At 40.5% G+C, this 23,470-nt stretch overlaps 1 protein-coding gene across 6 annotated transcripts in view; it reads right to left on the bottom strand.

The window, feature by feature from the left end:
* Positions 1-700: 700 nt before the first annotated feature.
* Positions 701-23,470, bottom strand: part of LOC143348237 (calmodulin-alpha) — a 94,359-nt gene continuing 71,589 nt past the window's right edge. For 5 of the 6 annotated variants that reach the window (XM_076778239.1, XM_076778240.1, XM_076778236.1 and 2 more), the window contains 6 exons: positions 22,429-22,674; positions 16,037-16,070; positions 11,492-11,593; positions 9,860-9,995; positions 9,633-9,781; positions 701-8,928 (listed from right to left, as the gene is read on the bottom strand). In XM_076778239.1, coding sequence (XP_076634354.1) covers positions 8,897-8,928; positions 9,633-9,781; positions 9,860-9,995; positions 11,492-11,593; positions 16,037-16,070; positions 22,429-22,674 — 699 coding nt within the window. In that variant the 3' untranslated portion in view covers positions 701-8,896. Of the gene's footprint in view, positions 8,929-9,632; positions 9,782-9,859; positions 9,996-11,491; positions 11,594-16,036; positions 16,071-19,974; positions 20,542-22,428; positions 22,675-23,470 lie in introns of those variants that run through there. The other variant, XM_076778241.1, reaches the window with a different exon arrangement.

Below are 23,470 nucleotides of genomic sequence, written 5' to 3'. Positions count from 1 at the left end.
TTATGTACATTTGAAAAATAATTACGAACTATTTAACTGTAGTATCATATGAATATACGCGTCATAATTTATAAAATGTAATTCACGCAGTTTGCAGTGCTTTTAATCATTTATGAGAAATAGAGCCAACATTATGACTAAGTTTTAGCCAAAGAAACGATTCGATTTATCGAATTTTTAGAGCATAGATCAGTATGAATTTTATATCATGGAATACGATCGATATTGTTTCATCGCGTGGAACATGAAATTTAATTAATCCTAATAAGGTAGAAAACGTAACGATGATTTCGAATAAAAATGTAAGGTCTGTTATAATTCTACCCTCAGAAACTTATGTTGTCGATTTTTCTAAGAATACAATATATTTCGATGCATTTATAATAACTATGAACATTTAAATAAAATTGTATTTAACATAATATTATTATTATGTCGTTAATCCATCCAATCATTTTTGTCATGGTTGCTCTTAAATAAGTTTATATTTATTTTAATTTTGAACAAAATCGTTCCATACTATCTACACTGTGGGCTCTAAAACACGTATGAATTTAAGTAGCTCGGATATTTGATTGCTTATACAAAATCTGAGAATGGCTACATATAATGTGAAAAACGTTAATACGTATTACCATCGATATCTTACCAATTTGTCCTACAACTAACAAAATGAAGGGAGAGCGGACCACGAAAAATGTCCATTATAAAATGGCTGTATTTAGGGGTAACTCGATACATTTATTACATTCCAGTAGTACACGCCATCACCGTTTTATCTTGTATTTTAATCTTACAGTACATAGCATTACACGTAACATGGTTTCATATAGCTAACACCATACATACTGCACTCTCGCCACAGTTTCCAGCACTTCCGTTTTTTGTTTTTTTCCCACCTTACGACGAAACGTGAGTGGAGCAAATCTGAGTAAGAACCTTCGATCGCAGGTACCGCAGTTAAAGAACAGAATATCCCATCTAAGGTACAAAGGAACGTTTCAATAAATGGTCATAGAGTAGATCGACAGAAAAGTTAAGGAACGTGTTAGTACTTTTTACGATCACCAACCGAGAGCAGTTTTTCTTTTCTCATCTTTCGTGTACCGATCGCTTTCGAGCAAAATCAAAGAAACGAGAAACGAAACTAACGAGTTTTGCTTTCTGTCGTATCGTACCGATAGCCAATTTCATCGTCCGTCGAATCGCTAAAGGTAATTTAAACAATGTACCATCGAAACGTAAACATTGTATGCAATTTGCGTGGATCGGGTGTATTTTCATTCGTAACGAGCGTCGGTGAAAAAAGAAAAAGTTCAACGATAACATCCTCGACGATGAAAAGTTTCGCAGAAATGGTAAACAGTGGCTATCGACAATTTTTAACAATTGCCCGTACAGAAGTACGCGTTTCACTCCAACTTAAGTACAATTAATATTTACAGCAGGAAAATCGTAACGAACACCGCGTCGAAACACATTTGGTCGATCCAAAGTTTCGTAGCAGCATTGTACATTCAATTATATACGGCTATATACGTCACTTACCAAGGTAATCGTAAGAACGACGAAGAAAGAATTGGGGCGAACTTAACGTTTATTAAAGATAAATATACGTATTTGCATCTAGAGTGGATCTCGCCTGTTTGTCGCTTGAGAGCACGTTTCGTCATAACACAATGATAACTGTTTAGATATATACTCTAGAAAAATAACATTATAAACATTCCTCACCGGATGGGTCAATTAGACGTTACAAACGTTACTATAACTTTTTTTTTTCTCAAGTAAAAATATAAATATTCTCGTTCACAGTGCGATATCTCTGGTGTAACCTCGCTTGACTTAGTGTTTACGCTATTATTCATTTTTTTTTTTCTTCTATTACGCTTCATAGATAATTTTCATCCTTATAACATCTTAACGCGCTTAGTCTCGCCTCCGCGCCGTATCCGTTAGAATTATTTGCACTCCGCGAAAAAACCAAAGACCTATCGAACGGGTCTCCCTTTCAGGTTGCTGTATCGGATATACACGCGTATACACGCGATTGACTAACAACGACTTGTACTCGCGATCGTATAATAAAGTAATGAAAGACGTTTTCTTATTATAATAATTACTCTTTGACCATCGTTCTGTTTCGGTCGCAGTTGTTAACAATATATTGTATTGCCTACTTGTGATGCCACTACGTTAGACCGCTTCACATTAGGCAAACCGAGACAAAATTTGCGACAGCGATAGCGAGCGTAAGAGGGAAGCAGCCATATTTTATATCGCGAAACGTGTACTCGAAAAATAATCTTTTACGCGTTTCCGTCAATTTGATTACTGCTGTTTGCCCTTTAATTTCACCGGTTTCGCCGTGCCGTCTAGACCAACGATTATCAACGCCGTGCAAATAATAACAAAAAGCTGAATCCTCCGAGTGGATCTGCGGAAAGTATTATCAAAACAATACCGTAAGTAAAAAATATGATATCATTTGGAATAAATGCGATTGGTGTTGATATGTTACGAGAATGCTTGCCTGAATCGCAGGGAAAATGCAAAAGAAAATTTCTAGTCAAAATCTCATTATTACTTTTCGTATCGTTGAATCTTTTTAGCCCAGTTCTCACCGCGTGTGGTACTAATATTACAGCAATATATCTGTTACGTTATTGTACTCTTTTTATTCCACTATATGTTTCGTATAATCGCGTGCTTATTATTTTTACCGACGAGCGGCGAGGAGAACTCAGAAGATGGACGAGCGCCAAAAGAAAGATTGAGTAAGACTGGTCTAGACGACTGCGCCCAACGAATACCGAACCCAGGAAAAGCGCAACGTGACCGTGCAATTTCAGATCCGCTCGACCAGGGAGCTGTCCCTCCGATCAACAAATCGTCGATGTATCCGATCGTTCGCAAGCAATTCGCGCCATCTGCTCTCGTTTTATCCACCGAAGTCGTCTCAATCTCTGGTTGTTGCATTCTGTGACCATTCCCGATCTCAATGTGAAGCGCGGATACATTTTTTTTTTTTTTTTTTTTTTGTTTTTTACGCCAGCCAACGGATGCGAAACGTAGATACGTTTGATTACACTAACGAATAACCGAGACGGGAGAGCGTCCCGTTTTCGAAGTCTGTTCGCCTCCTGACGTCCGGGACGCCCTCGCGATTAGAACAACGTAGTTACACTTATTTAACGATTACAATTATTATACATCTAAGTTAATCCAAGTTTCCCCTTCCGTATCTAGCGACGTGGTTATTAATTATTTGATTACCATCTTAATCATCCAACACGCTCGATAGCGACTATATAGTTTTCGGTTCCCCTGTTCTTCTTTTTTTCTTTTTTTTTTTTCTTTTTACGCGATCCTCTTGATCGTTCTTGGCGTGACTCCGGCCTCGCGATCGTTCTTACAAAGCCACGAGCAAAGCGTATCGTCGAGTACGACTACGGACACGGGTTTTAAAATATTCTGCGATATGAGTAGTCGATTCGCTCGCGGATTGTCTGCGTTCCGGGACGTAAGCTAAAAATTGATGGTTCGAATCGCGGAAACAAGCGCGTCCACCGCCTCCGATCGTTTCGCTTCGATGATCTATCGTCGTACCGAAAGTGATCGACGCGAACGAAACGAACGGAGACACTCGCGGCTCGTCTGAGAAAATAAACGCGAAACAAAAATACATTCGAATCTGCTGCGTCTACGTCGAGCGCGCCGCGTCCGGTCTCCGTGCGTTTTCTTCGTCGTCGTTGTTCCCGATCTACAGATTCGCGAATCGATCCGTTTCCGACGCACACGGGGGTATCAAAAGACTTACGGAATTATCGACTCTTGAGCAACTCTATTCGGGGAAACAATAATGCGCGCAGAACAAGCGATACGTTCGCCGAGGACGGCGCTCGATCGCGGCGAACACGCCGTGAAACTAAATCTTTATAGTCGTCCTCGAGCATCGAGCAGCGCGGATCGAAAGGAAGACTTGCGTACACTTCTTAAAGGACGTGATCAATTTGATGGCTCCGTCGTTTGATAGGTACGTGTAACGACTACAATGAAATCTGCCAGCAGAGTAGGACATTAATTTACGATATCATAATTTGTACGCGCCCGTATACGATGACGTAAATATAATATAATGTAATATAATATAATATAATATATAGAATAGAATATAACGCGATGTCGTATGCATTTCAATGTATCGTAGTATCTGTGTTTGAAGAGTATTCTATAAAAATACTTTTCGGTAGGGTCGATCAACGACAACTCTTTGTCGGGCAGGGCTGTCCCTTCTCCCACTGTTCTCGTGACAAAACTCTTTGTACCGCGATGCAATCTTTCGTTACCACGTTTCAGGGACAGCGCTGGAGCCTCGGGGTTCGACTCTTCCAGACCTTTTGCTCAATTTTCTTTCGATAATGTCTGTTTCACCTCTGACCGTCGCTGTTAAATATCGTCCATAAGACTTCGGATAAAAGGGAAACAAAGCTTGACACGAGAGAAGAAAATATTTGTCTATATTACGATTAGGGGTGTGCGAGGTCTCGAACATATCGGAAATCTCAAAAATTCAAAGAGTTTAAACGAATGATAATTAGACTATAAGAAATAAATATCAGGTATGTAATTAACTACATAATATTTTATTTAGAATTTGCATTTAAAGGGCTATATATTTTGCTTGATAATAGCATAGATTGAGCATATAATGATTCATTTCAAAGATATCAGTCACATAATGGAATGTTAGGGATAAGGAAAAGATCAGCTATAAATATTAAATGATGATACTGTCATTTTGTGTCTCTAGCACACCCCTAATTATGATACATACTGATCGAATTTTATTTGGTGACAAGCAATACATGTAACGGGCCAAATACGAAGCTTGGATAAAGTGAAACGATTTAAGGTCTGAAAGGGTCAACCAAAGGGTAGTCCCTGTATTGAGAATCCAAGAAAAATGTCGCGCGAGCCCGCCACGGGGCAAGTATATGTACGTATAATTGATTCGAAAGACGTGCATCTCGCGATCGGAGTCCTCGTGGATCCAACGTGATCTATAACAATGAAAAAGGTACCTAATACAAGCGCGCGTGACGAGTGTGCGTTTAGTGTCGCATTGCGAACTGAAATGCATCCGGCGGACATTCGCAGACGTTGTTCTATCCGTGTCCGATTAATGAGTCGTTCGATACGTCGGTAGCACGAGGACTCCAATCCTGTTCACGATTTGTTTGGGAAAGATATATAATATATATATATATGTATATATATACAGGTATTGACGATATCTTGTACTTGTGTTCTAACGTTTCTCGATAATCTTATCGATTAAGTTCTACCCTTTAAAAACGATAAACGTCGAACCAAAGACTCATGGGGGTACAGTGAAATTTCGTGCACGTCGTAAATATCCAACTGAACCTTGCCTGTTCGTCGCAATCTTCCAATAAACGTTGTGGTTACAGTGTGGTGAAATGCAACGAACGAAAAGATTCGATCGTGAGTAGAAAAAAAAAAAGAAACTGATCAGTAAAGAGGTGTTTCCAACGGAAAAGTGCGATAACTTGGACGAGGCAAAAAGCAGACGGACACAGACTACGTAGAAAGAAAGTTTACGGTTTTTAAGCTAAACAGCACCTTTTCTCGTGACATCTTGCATCGTAAAATGTCTCGTTTCGTTATCTTCCTCTTATTCCTCGCCGACAGTCTTTCTACGATCTATCTTGTCGGACACACGCGCCAAAACGTAGGCCTTCTCCCGAGGTAAATCTCGATTAGATTCCAGTAATAAAATCGTTAAAGATATTGTCTTCGGGACGTTATACATTACTATTTTGCATCGATTTATCGAGCTCGTTTTATGTTTTTAGCTATCGAAGCGTCTTGTGTAATGAGTTTGCTTGAACATTCGCGCGTTTCACCGATATCAATTTTTTATACGTTGCACAGCCCGCGCCTTTTTCGAATTACATACGTTGCGCAACCGGCTTCGCGTCGCGCCAATGGCGGACGGCCGTAAGTTCGATCGTATAATCCTTTATTCGTTGATCGAACGAAATTTACGGTCGTCGAATAAGAATCGACGTTGAAACAAAGACGTTGCAAGAATATGATTTTTGTTTTAAGACCAAACTCCGAATCACAGTCGTTCAGACGTCTTCGAGAGTAAAATAAAATACGAAAGGTGTTTCTTCCAACGGAAGCATCGTTCAATTTCTCGAAAATATTAAAATTGCTTCGACGCTTTATCAAAATAGTATTACTGTTTTAAACAACTTGTTATGGGAATCTATATTTTGTTGCATTACAAATGATCACCTTTCGTAACTAAAGACTCGAGGAAGGATATTGTTTTAACGATTGTATGTATCGCCGTGAGCCAGGGGCGCGAGTTAGCCGAAAAAGACAATCGCAATTGTTAGGTAAGTACGTCGTGTTTCCTGAGGTAACCTTCTCCGATATTTCGATCGCATTTCGAGGTTCGCTCGCGACGATCCCTCATTGTGTCTTACCTATCGTTCGAGCCGAACAGCGCAATGTGTATGCGTGTTTCCTAAACTAAAGAACAGAATTATTAACTATCTCTACATGTACGTGTGTATTTGTGTGTGTGTGTATGTGTGTATTTGCTTGTGAACGTGTGGATGTTTGTGAAATCACCGCTTCGTGTGACCGATATTACCAACGATAACAATAGTGATATTCGCGTGCCATCCGTCGACGCTCCTTATAAAGGACAATTCGAATTCTAACGCGCTTAAGAGCTCATCTTATTGTTTTATATCCCGTTTCCCCTTCCCTCTCGCCAGAATATTATACGCTATGCACACTCGCTTCTCTTCCGCGCTTCGACCAGCCAAACCAATTTTTTTTCTATCTCTCTCTCTTTCTCTCTCTCTCTTTCTCTCTTTCCCTTTCTCGCATTCTTTCACTCCTCCGTGTCTCTCATTCACTCTCACACTTTCGCTCTCGCGTTCTCTCTCTCTCTTTCTCTCTCTGACACTAATACTTGTTCTTGTTGTTGCATTATTTTTTTTTTTTTTAAAACCATAAAAATATCAATGCCAGTATACCACCGACGTACGTCGCTAACGTGTATATGTATATATAATATATGTTCGTATGTATGTATGTATAAGTATATACTAAATAAATATATATATATATGTATGTATGTATATATATATTTATATATATATATATGAATATCCATAATAACATTACTTCAAGTATTCTTTCGGTAGTAACACCATGTATAGTTATATATAATAGGTATGTGTATAATGCATTATTTATTTACGTGTACTTCCTCTATGCTCTAATTAACTACCATCTATCGCGACCTACGGCTGTGGCTTCTCTTATCTTAAGGACCTAAGGGGTGCACGACGTAGTACGGTTGGCTTGTGGGTCAGGATCGAATGTCGAGGTTCTTTTAGGTGGACGGTGTTCGGTATTTCGGGAGAGCTGAGACACAGGTGAGAATCTATGTTCGCGTCGGGACTGCATTAGGGGGCAAAATTAATTGCTCGCTCAGGGCCAATTTTCATTTCCAATTCTCCCTGTTCGAGGAACGATCCTCGAATGGGCCCTGAGCGGCCATTTAATCCCTTCTAGACTACAACGATAAGGGCGGGTTACGCAGTCGCGAGAGTTCGCGGCTCTTATATCGGATACAAAACGTTCGGGAACTAAAACCACCGGGGGGGAAAAAAGGTCAGCTACAACTGGTGTTGTACGTTTAAGGAAAAAACCGCTACTGTTACTTTGATTCTTGCTTTCCAGCGGCCGCGCTGGCATGCCGCCACAACATGCGTCTAAAAACTCTGCCACGAGTATATCATCGTTAGAACTAATCTACTTGCCAAACGACATTCATCTAAATTTGAAGACAGATCGTTATAGAGCTATCTCTCGCGTCGAGTCCCGCGACCAGAATATGTTAATGAGACAATGTCGGGAAGTGTTCGTCTCGCATCGAGACGTGAACCCTACGAAACTGGAGGAACAATACCGATCGATCGACGGGAGTGAAAGAGGAACGACGAAGTAGGGTCTCGATCGTCTCACCGAGGATCGAGACACGCGAAAAAACACTTGTTCGATCCCGCGACGTATTCTCGACTCTGTAACGCGAAAACGCTTGGAACGTTTACGCTTCTCGACTCGATATCGCGCCCGTAATGCTGTTTTCGCGATCCTAAAATAGAGATTTTAGGCCGTCGATGGCGATCCGCGTTCGGACGACGCGCAAATGACAAACCGGTGAGAGATGACGAAGGATTGGTTTAGTTCCTAACAGTATTAATAACGACGTTGTATAGCATTAATAGAGAGTATAGGTAGGTAAGTATGTAGGTAAACGCTAAACAAAGCTCAGTTGATTGTTTCGGGAGCGAGCACCTCACTCGTTATTTTTTCTTTTTTTTTCACGTACAGTGTCGTTTCGCTAGCTTATACTTGTAAAATTAATTCGAAGGAGCGAGGTGTACATGCGTGTATGCGTGTGCAACTGCGGAAGTCGCTTTCTATCGCCTCTCGCGATTATCCTCCGTTTACGTGGGACTTCCGGTCGAGTCGTCCGTCGCCCCATCACTCGAGACACGATTTCCCCTCTTCCACTTACCCTTTCAGGGTCCAACGAATCTCCATTGCCGTAAAGCTCTACGTCGAACCGCGACCATCGTTTTAGGATCGAAGGACCAGCGACTTTTGTGCATTTTATCGCATCTCTCCGCCCACAATTTCCTCGACGGTGTCTTGAACGGTGGGGAACGAACCGTCGATTTGCCTTATAACTTCACGGAGGAACTCACGTTCTCGACTCTACCTTCGACGAAGACTTCCGGCAGCTTCGTAGCTTCGCATCCGATCCACCGCCACCGAACTAATTCTTCGACGTCAGGATTGTCACGAATTCTGTGAGAAAATTTTCGTATCGTTGTAGGAGGGAATTTGTTCTCGAGCCGCGACGCGAGAAACTTATCTCAAATTTGCTTTTTTAAGGGCTCATGCTCGGTCAGAAATCATTAAACAATCGTTTCTGAATACATTCACGAAGTTAATTGGAGGAACATTTAAGTGTCACGACTGTAAAATTTACGATACGGACGGCATTTTTGCACCCTTCTTTCATAGTCTAAAAACTAGTTGTTTTACGTAAAAAATCAAAAGATTCACATTGAACATCCGACTGAAGAAATATTTTTCGTACATGATTCTCCACCGCAAAGTGTGTTTTTCTTTTCGAAAAGTCTTCGTAGGAACTGCTGTGAATTAATCAGTTTTGCATATTTTTAAGTTAAACAAATATAATTAGTAGTACAAGTCAGTGGTTATCAATTATTACTCCTACCGATTCTCATAATTGTTATATGAATGCGAACCATTGTAAATGAATCTACGTATTAAATAAATAATTTTTGCTTAAGCATTACTACAAACGTGCAATAAAATTTTTATTTCGAAACGATGATTTTTTCAACTCGGAATTCATTTCCATCGCAACTATGAAAATATTTAATTGGAATGCAAAATCCATTACCAAAACACGTCCTTTCCCAGCATGCTTAAAACGTTAATCACTGTATACGTTACATCTACTACAATTGTTCGAGGATTACCTTCATAATTCACCATTCCATCGCCATCCAGATCCGCTTCCTTGATCATGTCGTCGACTTCTTCCTCCGATAATTTCTCACCGAGGTTCGTCATCACGTGTCGCAGCTCTTTCGAAGAGATCAGGCCGTCGTTGTTCTTGTCGAATACTCTGAGAACCACGAGTGTCGATAAATTCGATAGCCAATGTTACAAACAGGGAAAAAAGGAAAGGTGTAAAAGGGCGTACCGGAATGCTTCGCGTAACTCGTCTTCTCCGTCTGCGCCTTTCATCTTCTTCGACATCATTTGCAGGAACTCGTTGAACTCGATGGTACCGTTGCCATTCTGATCCACCTCGTTCACCATGTCTCGTAATTCCGTCTCTGTAACGGGAAATTATTAGTCACGAGCTCCGGTAAGGAACGAGCGTACTACTCGTTGTAGACACGAGAATTAAGAATCGTCGGTTTAAACAACGTGTCATTTTGCTCGTGTCCCCCTTCTAATTTCCGTGTGTAACGCGCGTACACTCCTCGTCGTTTCACGAAAGACATTTAATTTCCCTGTACACCCCCGCCCCGGGGTCGGGGATGGAAAGACCCGTCGTGTAGTTAATTACGAACGTTTATACGCGCGCCTAACCATAACAGTTTCTAGCACGGAATCGCTCCTGAGTTAATTTTCCCCGGGCTCTTGTCACAGCCTACTTTCGTAGATTCCGCCGTTTAACTCTCGCCTAGTCGCAAAACCTTCGAATCCCCATCTGGAATATTAATTTAGCAAGAAGCGCGAGCCCGAAGTTTGCGTTTCGGTTTAAACTTCTTACGAGACGTTCCGATTGCGTGGACGCCTGAGAACCGAGGTGCCATTTAATTCTGGTTAAATTTTAATTGACCGTTGAACGTCGCCTGTCTGGTCACGGATTTTTAAATAATTAATCTACAGGAATAAGTAAGATTCTGACAACTCTGATAATTGGTGAGGACAACTTCGCGAACAATATCGAGGGAAAAAGTAGCGAACATTAGCGAGGAACTACTGTATATGGATAGATCCAAGCAATCAAACCGTGGTTCACTTAGTATACGAGTAATATCGTATGTAAATTATTTTCATATGTATGTATCTGGCAATGTATTAAGGAAGTATTCGTTTGTTTCGGGCGAAGTCGATATTGATAAAGTTTGGAAACTCGATATTCATTGGTTTTCGGAACACTTCTGTATGCAAAGAAGGTATTGCATTGTATATTGTCAATGTTCCGACCAAATTTTGGTGGCTCTTTTCGGGAGACAAAGTCTACACGAATTATCGTGGATCTTTTTTTTGAAATAATAATCCTGGATGAAACTGGTCAAGGTTTCTATCATCGGTATTAAGTTTAATCTTAAGTTCAAAGATGCACGAACAGCTGCTAATGGTTCTCATTCACAAATCTGTAAGGCTGTCGATACGTCATTAAGTAGAGTTTCTCATACTGAGTGAGAACCATTAGCAGCTGTTCGCAGATTGCAGTTCCACAGACGGATCTCTAAACGTTAATAACTTTTTAACGAAGCCTCGACCGATAAATTGGTATTCTTGATTTTCGTCTTATTTTGACCTCCAGAACCTCCCATTAAAATTCCCCCCGAAACACCTTGTATAAATTGACGGTAGAATTTCACGAGCGATTCTTTGCTATCGGTAACTAATAGACAATACAGTGGTCGGAATAAAGGTTTAGATAACCGTTATACTTTTTGGCTGCACGTGGACAGCTTTCGTCAGCTCGTGGCTACTGGCCAGATTGTGTCTACCTTGGTACACGCGGACAACACGCGGCCGATATCACGTTCCGCGTATCCCCGTTTCGCAAATGATTTAAGATGCCACTTACCCGACGGCCTCTGTCCCAAAGATCGCATAACGACGCCGAGTTCCGCCATCGTGATGGTACCGTCTTCGTCCTTGTCGAAGAGCATGAACGCCTCCTTGAATTCTGCAACGACAAATCGTACGCTGTTCTATATCTTCGATTTATTAAGCGTCGGGTCGATCAACATCGACGCTCTCCTTTTATAGCCACGCTCGCAAGTATACCGATCAAGTACTGGCTTCGACGCGTCGGACTTTGTTCGGTAAATTGAAATTGATTGAAATAAATCGCACGCGATATCCCGAACGACTCTTTTCAGAATGAAACGCGCGTATCGATTCTCGCCAGGGTGCCTCGGAAAATAATGCACGCGCTTCGCGGCCATAATTTATTAAGAGACAACCTTCAAGGGAACGTTTAAACTAGGCCTGCTGAGCCAATCGTGAAAATAATAACGATTTTCGTGGTATTAGGTACTGTTGAAAATATATTTTTCTTCGATTTGACTAATGTTATACTTTACATTCATTTGTATTATATTACCGATATACGAGGCGTTTCGCGTAGTTAAAAAATTTTTGGCGTTTTGATGATTTCAAGGTCGTCTTTACTGTACTATAAAACTGTACAGTTTTTATGCGCCATCGGATGTCTCTCTTTATCCTCTACAAAAAAGTATTAGAGGTACTCAGGACGAAAATTAATTATATTTTAAGTTCATTCTTCTCAGCTTACGTTCCATAAAAGTTTCAACGAACGCTATAAATATTTTCATACAAACTGTTATATCAGAATCGATTAAAAATTATACAGGGTGTTCGGCCAGCCCTGGGAAAGATTTTAATAGAGGATTCTAGAGGTCAAAATAAGACGAAAATCAAGAATACCAATTTGTTGATGGAGGCTTCGTTAAAAAGATATTAACAATGAAATTCAAAAATTTCAAATCGTTCTGGAAAAATTATTTTTGGTTGCGGGGGTCAATTGCAATCATTTTTGGTGAATAGACATACCCCCGAAATCCTACCCACTTTCTAGAAAAAAATTCGAGGTGTGAAATTTTTCGACGAAAAAAAAAATTTGTAATAAATTCTAAAAAAATTATTTTCAGTTGTGGGGGTCAATTACAATCATTTTTGATGAATAGACATACCCTCGAAATCTTGCGCATTTTCGAGAAAAAAATTCAGTACGGTTGGAACTTTGAACGTTAATAACTTTAACGAAGCCTCCATCAATAAATTGGTATTCTTGATTTTCGTCCTATTTTGGCCTCTAGAATCCCCTATTAAAATTTTTCCTAGGGGTGGCCGAACACCCTGTATAGCAGAGCATCTAAGACGCCCCAATATTTTCCGAGACACTCTGATCACCTGGAACGCGAAAGTAACTCGACTTTTTCGATAAAATGGCGGCAGAATTTCAGAGATCGCCAAAGCGAACCGTAAATAACAACGAAGGTAAAAACTCCAGCGAAAATTTGGCAATAGAACGATATATAACGAACGGGCTCTGTGACGGCGTCGCATTGTTGAGAATTCGCGGATTTAGATGTCTATTAATCATGAGGGGCTCGTGCGTTTGTACGTGTTCATGTTCCGTCACGCGTTACCAGTCGTACAAAACCAGCCGAGATCGCGCGAATCTCGGGCAACTAGCCAGTCGCGACGGAATCGCGAGGGATGCGACGTTATAAATTTTCAAAACGTCCGACGAGCGTCGTGGGTAAAAACATGCGTACGACTAGCGAGTCTTGAAAAGTTCACGAGATCGCGTGTACGTTACAGAGAATTCCTTTCTCTTGATAAATTCATCCGTAAAGCTATCAACGCCGCCCAATGAAACAGACATCGCTCGTAGACCATCAGAAATGGGCGACTAATGCAATATTTAATCTTCTCAGTCTCATAATCGAGAAGAAAATTCAGTGATTCAGAAAGAAAGGATTCTGTTATTCTGAAACTTAAATCGAAAACGGTCAAGGTTAATTTTTTCGCAACGAATTATACAACTGTTTTTTTGTTGAAATATATTATACGTATTTGTTGACGCTCGAAAAGTACGTACAATTTTTTTTAAAGCAGAATATTCATAATTGGTCGTTCCGCGTGTTCTCAAACGCAGTCAAAGAAACCCAAACATCGTCTTATGGTTCCAGGAATTCTAAAAATTCCAAACGAAAAATAAAAATAGATTCTTAACAAGAAAGAGGCTATTGCTAAAATAAAAATGGTAACTTTGAGATGGAACGATCGATTTTTAAATGTTTTGAAATAAACGAGAAGACGCTCGTTGCCTCGACGAGTTCTATTCCCCGTGTTGCCGCGCCGGAACTATTTTAGCGAGCGGTCGGAATTAGTTCCGTCTCGGAACGAATCTAAATTTTCGTCGAGAGAAAGAGGACGACGCAAAGGGCGCCTGCAATCGTTGCATTTGACAAGCTGATGGAACTCGCGAATCTCGGTTTAATTACAGAGGAAGCAATCTCGCCGTTAGAGAGACGATAAATCGGTCGAGAAAACAAATCTAGCGATCCACGGGTAACCCGACGGATTATACGATCCAAGACTCGTGGCTGACGGACGCGCGTTTTCAGACGGCGCCGTTTGATCTTATCGTTCGCCGCCACCGATCGGTCCGGCCGCGTTCGCCGCGCGTTTATCACCCGCGTAAACACCCGGTCGATCCATTAATGTGCATAAACGAGCGGGCAATTTCTCTTTCGGTGGTTTCCCGGTGGGCGTAATCGGCGATCTCTGGTCGCGTGCCATCGCGAAAACGCGCGTACCGGCCGTTTAAAAAGCTTTTAGACGTTTAGGAACCATTCGCGGACGCGGGGCCAACGATCGCGTTGACGCGAGCCCAAAACGTAATGTTTTATGCAACCTGCTTCGAGCGCGTATAACGGGGAAACGTCATTACGTAAAGCCACTCTCGCAGATTGGACGACCTTTCGTGGTTCTCCACGTGGCTATTGATCATTCGAATCTGACGATTCTTTCCCTTTATAGAGGCGAGTCGTTCGCGCTTTCTGGCCGATCGACGACACCGACAAGGGGCCTTCTCTAACAGATATTACTGCCGATTCGAACGCAAGCTTTCGGGTGTATCCTTGCGGAGAAGTTGGTCCAACGTTTGGCAACCAGTGCAGCCAGAGGTGTCCAAGTACTTGAAAATACAAGTCAAGCCTAGCTTGGATCGTTTAAATCAAATCGAGTGTTTGATTGTTCGAGCAATCTTGGTTATACAAGCAAACTTTTGACTAATAAAGTTCGGTTGACGTCATAAATTCTAAACTATTTAAAATATGAACAAATTTTCACAACTGGACAAATTTACATAATATTTTATAAAAACAAAGAAGATGTCTCTAGATACCTTTAAAAAATTGTAAAAAGTGTAACAGTTTACGAGAATAATAAACACTGATTCTAGAATCTGGAACAAACTGTAGCTTCTCGAGCATAGACATAATAAATTGATGTAGGAAAAAGTCGAATTTCGCGATAGATAATTGCTTTTTGATGTAATTTCTCGTTTCCATACATTATGCATTTGTTTTATCTAAATAGAAGCACGTTTTCTTTCACGTAAATCGATCCTTTCCGCCAATCTTTGCATTAAAATAACATAAATTTTCATGTTAAACTTATATTCATCATACTAGAATGTAAACCAGCGACGTTCGAGATTATTCCGAGGTAAAAAATGCGATTCATAAACGTGTTTATTCAGTTCACGATAGATTTGCATCTCGAGTGTGGTTGCTTTTCAGATGTTGCTTGATAAGCGTGTCAGATCGAATCAGTTTAAAATATATCGTAATAAGTCCTACCGGTAATGAGGTCCTTGTTACGTTCAGTGCATTTGTACGTTCGTTCGAGAGCATCCATTACGCTGAAATTTTTATTGAAAAATACCAATCTCGAAAACGACGATCGAAACGTTTAAACGACGAATAAAGTTAGCATTCTTTCAGGTGCGTCGCTTTTCCGAAAAAGGGTCGAGCAACGAAATCAGACATGAAAAGGTAGCGTCGAAAAGGACTCAGCCTTAACGCGAACGTTAAAGAAAGGATTGCCGGATGATCGATCAAAGCGTCAACGAGGTGAATCAACCGTAAAAAAAAAAAAACGTCAAAGAGCCCAGCGGTTGCCTCTGTAAAGGGAACTAGCTTTCGCGCGATGTTCAGTGCAATTAGAAATGTTTACGGCATTGCGGTGAAAATCGTGAACAAGTTCTCTGGCTCTAATTTGCGTAACGACGTACGTCGAGCACCACGACCACGGGCCAACGTATCGCGCGTACGTACAGCCGTATTTGCCGCCGTTTGCGAGCGTTTGCGAGCGTTTGCGAGCGTTTGCTCATCGACGGGAACGCGATAAAGTTCGTTCGGGGTTTCACTCGTTAGCGTTTTCTCGCAGTCGTTTTCGGTTTGAAACCCAAAGATGCTCGTTTCGTTTCCTTTCCCCCAAAACAATTAACCCTCAGGAACGTTTCGATAGACCGTCTACGATCAAAATGGAGTCGTATCGATGGCGAATAACCGTCGAGGGTAAAACTTACCAGCCACTTGATCCTCCGTGAGTCCATACTCAGACTGAAAAAAAACAGAGAAAACACACGAGATGAGTTAAATTGCAAGACCGTCGAAACGCCGCGTGATTTAATTAAATCGTTATCGCGCTTCAAACGTCGCGGTAACGTCCCATCGAGACTTAATATGCAGCAGCGGCTAACGCTGGCCTCGCATTGCGAACTGTTTGCAGAACGGTGCCAATTTCGGGCCGAAATCTCATTAATTTGATCAAGTTAACAGTGGATTTTCGCCTCGATAATTACCGGTGCTGGTCGATTAATTTTTTTTTTCTCGAACCAACGTGCTCGTCGAAACGGGGAATCCCGGTTGAACAAAATAGGTTTTTGGCGCGTGGAATTCAAGGAACGCGTGCCACGTCGGTGAATTAAATAACACGACTCGCCCCGGTGCGTTCCGACGAGCATTTAATCAAACAAACGCGCGCACGTATGCACGTGGAAAATTCGCGCGATTCACGGCAACGGTCTTAACTTGTGAGTTGTTCGACCCAAAATACCAACGGCTTATCCGTATCCTACACATGGCCGTGCTTGACATTGTTAAATCAGCATTAATAGACGAAGGATTAAGGAACATATGCCGTTAATGGGATTACAGGAACATCGACCTATCAGCAGCCCCGCGGATCGTTGTTCACGCGCACACAAACGACCGAATGCGTTTGTTAACGTAAAGGTTTTTGCCAAGAAGATCGTTGGCGTAAAAAGTCTCTGACGGAAAGTAAGTAATCTTTAAATTATATGTAATCGATGGTGCTTCGAATACATGTTGTATCCGTTTCAAAAAATCTGGTAACGAAATAAAATATCCTCATCAATTTTTGGTACAAAATTTAGTCGAAGTAATAACTCGTTTATAGAAGTTATGAAATTAGTTGAAACTAATTGCTTTTTAAGCCAATTTTGCATACTGGGTACAATCTCCACTGTTAAGGATCGTAGTTTGATAACGTTTGGACGTACTTTCCGACTAATTTTCCGACGTACGAAACGGTTACTGACCTACATATTTTTCGAGCACAACAGACTAGGATTTTTAATGTTAAAATACGTTTTCCTCCGAGTTTGTGCTTCGTAATGAACACACAATTTTGTCAGTATATTATGTTGTCAGTATTCAAAGGAACCCTGTGAATCCTGTTGTGATTAAATATTTTGGTCTTTGATTTATGGTCATTCGTCATCAGAAAAATTCTAAACTCTAATTACGACGAACCTTGAACTCTCTCAACTCAGCGTGTCACATTGTTTAGAGTTATCCTCCAGCCAATACTTCGAATACGAAGAAGAGACCGGATGGCGATTATTAATATTGCCGTGTTGCAATCTTAGTCGCAGGAAGAAACATCGAATGTCTAACTGTCGTGCGGGTAGCCAACGATGAAAATTTGAGACGGTGACCGTCTAGTGGTAAACATAACCGCCTAACGAAGTCCTCCGAGTAACCAATCCCCTGGCGTTGTCGTTAATGCGACCGTTGTAGAAATAGTTTCCTAGAAGCGCGCACTAATGAAGCTCACCATAAGCAGGCCGGGTTAGTTAAGTTTGGTCGTGACTCAGATATCGAGTGATCTACAGCTACGAGCACATCGACGGTGTTGCAATTTGCACCGAAATAAACATTCCATTCGCAATATTGTACTGCATTCCTCGCGACAAAGGCAACCGGTAATTCGCGAAGAAAAATCAACGCCGATTTTACGTAAAACTACTTTGTCTGAACTTGAACTCAAAATAACCCTATGAAAGACAAAATTAGAAACATTATTCTTTCAAGTACACAGTAGAAACGACGTATTAGTCGAGAAGACGTTCTTCAAAAATCAATTTTGTATTAAAAATGATATTAGTAATTCTTGATAATATACAGGGTGTTCGGTCACCCCTGGAAAAAATTTTAATGGGGGATTCTAGAGGCCAAAATAAGATGAAAATCAAGAATACCAATTTGTTGATAGAGGCTTCGTTAAACAGTTATCAACGTTTAAAGTTCCGATCGTACTGAATTTTTTTTCTCGAAAATGCGTAAGATTTCGGGGGTATGTCTATTGACCAAAAATGCTTGCAATTGACCCCCGGAACCGAAAATAATTTTTTTAGAATTAATTAAAAATTTTTTTTTTCGTCGAAAAATTTAGGCACCTACCCCCTGTCGATTTTTCTTAAAAATTCGTTTTTCATTTTTAGTAATTTTGTTTGACGCCCTACAGAAAAGTGGTCTAATACTTTTTTGTAGGTACCCATGAGCTCTACTTCAGGAAAAAGTTTCATTGAAATATATTCACAATTGTAGGAGTTATGGCTGTTTGAAAATTGGACCATTTTTATGGGGGTTTTCTCATTTTGCGGGGTCAAGGATTAATTTTTCGAATATTTTTGCAACTACTTTTTTAAACATCAAAATCGTCCAATCCGTTCAGAAGTTATGACGTTTTAAAGATTCGCATGAAAATTCGGGCAGACATTTCTGGCCAGAAATTATATTTTCGGTAAGGAATTTTTTTCTCGAAACTGAGTAGGATTTCGGGGGTATGTCTATTCACCAAAAATGATTGTAATTGACCTCCGCAACCGAAAATAATTTTTCCAGACGATTAGAAATTTTTGAATTTAATTGTTAATAACTTTTTAACGAAGCCTTCATCAACAAATTGGTATTCTTGATTTTCGTCTTATTTTGGCCTCTAGAATCCTTTATTAAAATTTTTCCCAGGGGTGGTCGAACACCCTGTATAAGAAATTTGAATACTAACAGTTGAAGTACCATTCAGAATAGTGAAGAATGAAATTATATATTGCTATCACCGAAGATTTTTCTCATTAAATGAGAAGAAGAAAATTACAAACTATGTAGAAAGAACGTTGTGTCTAATATAGATCCGTGATGGGATGTAACGGCGCAAGGATCGATAAAACATAATATATAATTTTTTTATTTTTGACGGAAGTAATGACCAAGTGTCAATCTATAGATTAGTAATTTTGTTAGGACCAAATTTCCTAGCTAATGATCGCGAGCGACTGTATCTATAGGGAGAACTTGTTCAGAACGATGTCCTCGATAACACGATTTAAGGTGATCGAATCAACGAAATTTACCCTAATTTGTACGATTATCAAATCAATTTTCACTTTAACGAACATGTCACCTTGATAGAGGAATCTCTGTTCGTCTATTGGTTAAATGTCGTCTGTTCCGTGCTCCAGAAACGTTTAGAGACGTCCAGGCACGACTTTCACGGATACGCTCGTGGATAACTCCCGGATGTAATCGTAAGCACTGTGGGGAAGAGACACGAGTCTGTTGCAACTGTCTTAGTCGAAAGCTCTTGGTTCGATGCTTCGAAGCTCCTCGGAAGTAGATAGAGACGATATTCAACTGGGTCACGTCCTTTTCCAGCATTTCTGAGAGAGGCTCGCGTAAACTCACGAAAACTCAGACGGGGGCTTTGCAAATGTACGTGTCTATGCCGCATCTATATATTTATCCGGTCCTTTTGAAATCCGGTTTGCGAATTCAAAGCGAATTAATACAGAAGCAAAATAGACCAGGCGAAGGTTAACGATAAATCGCCGTAGACCCTTTGTCGATTAATCTGACAATATTTCTTCATCATTTAATTAATTAAAACCTATATTTTGATCTCTTTTATTCGCACGAAATGTTCGTAGCGATTTTTGCGGAAAGATATTAAAAGCTGACAAAATCGAGGAATTTCTAATCGAGAAACAGTCTCAACAATGTTTCTCAAAATGGCGTCCTGAACAAGATACTCCAATTTCGTAAAGATCGACGTCCATCGAGAAATATTACGATTTTCAGAGTCCTGTGCAAACGTCTACTAAATTCTTTTTAAATCTCTCGTCCTTTTTGCGAAACTCGTCGTAAAAGCTGCCTTACTCACGCTTATTTGCCGGCTCTGACAGTCTATGGTGCTCGTGACTCTCCGCAGCTTTCCGTACGCAGACGTGTATTTTTTCTCCGTGTCCGACATGTCGCACTTTTCTCCACTAAATTAACAACACTCTTTTTAAATTTACATTTGCAGTCGTTCGGAGTCGCGAGACGACCGTTTGTCCGTTCCTTTTGATCCGCAAGAGGCTTTTCTCGCGCGCGAACTGCTCGGCCACGCGTCAAACGAACCAGCGCGACAACAAGACCGAACACTAATAATATTTATGGACTGACGAACGTCATCGGTCGTCTGCGGCGGACGGTTCGACGCGACGCGAGTTCATTCTTCGATTCTCCCCTCTCGAGCGCGTAAGATCGGCGTGGGCGCATTCCGAGCGACGGCGATTTTTCGCGGTTGTCAACCTGGCGTTTGGGACGCACTGCGGTGGCAAATCATCCTCTGGTTGGCGAACACGACCGTGGAAAGTCAAAGACCCCACCTCGAGCGCTGTCCACCGGTTTCCAACGAATGGAGAAACAGGTATTCGCGACTTCCCCCGTATTATTCGAGCGAAGATAAAATCACGCGCGAACCTTTGGACAACCTTCGGCTGTTTTTAACTTGTCAGCGGTCCCCGACGATTGGCTGGCGCGATCTTCTCTTTATTTACTTCTTCGTCCGTCCTCTTCCCTCCAACCATTCTGCTTCTTTAATGGCAAGTCTCTCGCGCCGATGGCTCGATGTCTGCCAAATGGCGAGCGTTACGGGATGATTTGTATTTGAAAACTCGAACCGAACACCTGATCGCAATCGTTTTCGAATAGACGTCGTGACTATGCACAATTCCCACAATCTTCGAATATCTCGGGATTCGTTCGCGAAGAAAACATCTTTGTTATAGCCAGAATCTGTTAAATTGTTGCAAACTATTTTTTCTAGCTTTCGATATTATATAAAATATACAATCTCGAATAATTCTGATAATCGTTTTTGTCAATTTTCTTTGAATTGATAAATCGTTTTCTCTCGGTATGCTTTTCAACGATGAGCGCCATGTCAATTGATTGGTTATTGCAGAGGAATTCGTTAACTCGTTTAGGTCTGTCTACTAATCGGTAAAAACTCGTATTTATAATTTCAAGTTCAATTTCTTTCACGGTATTTTTTACCTTAAGTTTGCACATTAACTGACGCAGACCTTTTGCACTACGAGATTGTACAAATTAAAGTGTTCAATCTTCTTCTCTACTCAGTATGTTACAGCAACCACTATGATTTTCAAGGTTGTATAGTGTCAGGAATTAAAGAAACAGTTCGTCGAATATTTTGAACTATGTAGTTTATCAGTAAGAAATACTAATAAATGTTACAGTACGAAGTGCTCGAATTATCCCTAGTTAAATTTGTTTTTAATATACGCTTTCGTACAATATAAGGAAATACGTAGCACATATTTTAAACAATTGAAAGTTAGCTTTGTTTCTAAAAAATGATAGAACTTTACCCTCTTTCATTTTGTCAATATAATTACCATTTACCAAAGAATGCTAGTTAATAATGACACGAACAGTCTATACACGCTCAATACGACTTAATTATTGTATTATTCTTCTTTTTCGTTATCATTTATTATTTATTACAGAAGTGAGAATTCCATTAAATACGTTAGAAGTATTAGGGAAGAACTATTCTTTGCATATTAGTTTTTAAAAGTAAAGATTATGGACGATTTGTAGACTTGTATTTAATTAGACAATGTATAATGACTATTGTTTAATTACTATTTGTAATAAAGTACGGCGATAACTATGTCCGCAAAACCGTGGATGTTCTCAGACCTGTGCTACCATCTAATGGAGAAGGACTGTCTAGATCAGACGCGTCTGATCACGAATGTCCGTTTCTACTGTGGCTTGCCTGGTCGGTATTAGAGTCAGGTCAACATAAAATTTAGAAAAAGACTATCGATAAGGGTGACTTTTGGCCCTGAGTTTCTTTTGCGAAGTAACTTTTCTATATACAATAATATTACATTGTACTTATAACAATTTTTGTTAGTTTCATTGACGTCATATTTCCTAAAACGATTAATTGAATTTATTAAAATTTAATGCTTCTTCTTCAAAGGTAATTAAAAAAGTATTTACCAAAAGATATAATAATACTACTCACGCGTTTTTTCATTACAAAAATTAAGAAGTATAGTAGCTTATAATTTGTACGATACACTAGCTCCTAATTAAACGCAACAAACAACTAATTTTTTTAGCTATATACGCGCGACTAGAACATTATTTACGCAAAATAACGATCGCATAGCGTTTCACACTTTAAAGATATCACTAGTGTCCGGTTTTAGGGGAACTCCCCCTATATTTAACGTGATTTGACGTAATAAATAACGCAATAAAATTTCTATTTCAAATATTTGGGTACTTGTTGTATAAGAAGTATCGTACTCACCAGATTGATAGTGACGGTGAGGTCATACTGATGTCTCTGGCCCTTCTTTTTGTTCTTCCCAGTCTTGATAGGAGCCGCCTTCGGCGTGACCTTCACCTGACCTTTCTGAGCGGTTGGCTTTTGAGCCTGTTTCCCCACGTTCTTCGTGCCTGGCGCGCCTTTCTGCCCGGAAACTAGCGGCGCCTTTTGACCCCCGGATCCCTTCTGGTTCACGTGGCTGACTCCGTCCGCTGGTTTGTTGCGAGCCTGTCGTTGGAAATAAAAGACCATCGGTTAAGACCTTCCGGGTAATCCATAACGACCGGAAGACACTCTCGACGGAAAGTATCAACGGTTCGTTTCCCTCGCGCGAACGAACCAACGAAATCCAGGGGATAATCGAGACGATCCGTGGCGTCGATAAAACGTTCCTTTTAATCGTACGGCGATCAAACGAACGACCATGAATAACCACGGGTATGGCTTGGAGAATACCTTTTCCCCATCGTCGGCAGCCTCGATCGACGGTTTAACGAGATTTCGATTGCTCGATCAAATAATTTGTTCCTCGACTTTGCTTCTAATCGCTCGATCGTGCGAACGGGGTCTTCGATCGACCTCCGCACTGGACTGCAATCGAGCACAAAGCAACGCGCAAGTGTGACGAACCGTCAGAGAATCTTTTAATTTTGCAAGCTATTGGAAAAGGTTTGGAACTATAGGACAACTCATCTACAAATTGATAACTGTTCAAAGTTTGCAAAATGGATTGTACAAAAGTTAATTTACACTCAGAGACTTTTCTCCGATCACCTACTACTAAATACTCCAAACAAACATATCTGTTTTTACATTTTTTGCTTATGTATTTTGTCTTATATAATCACTTTAAAACGATAATATTGTTGTGTTTTCTTAGGAGATACATCCAAATTCGTCGCTGGATGTCCCTTCAGAGGGAACAGCCGAGTGCAAAGGGTTAAAAGTCCTTTGTCTGCATAAATTATATCGATGAATAAAATAAACTTGTTATTATTCTTTAATTTATACGCGACTCCTAAAA

Source organism: Colletes latitarsis, chromosome 11 (assembly GCF_051014445.1).
Source record: "Colletes latitarsis isolate SP2378_abdomen chromosome 11, iyColLati1, whole genome shotgun sequence".
Classification (NCBI taxonomy): domain Eukaryota; kingdom Metazoa; phylum Arthropoda; class Insecta; order Hymenoptera; family Colletidae; genus Colletes; species Colletes latitarsis.
The sequence above is the reverse complement of the archived record's forward strand: the minus strand, read 5'-3'. Positions and strand labels throughout refer to the sequence as shown.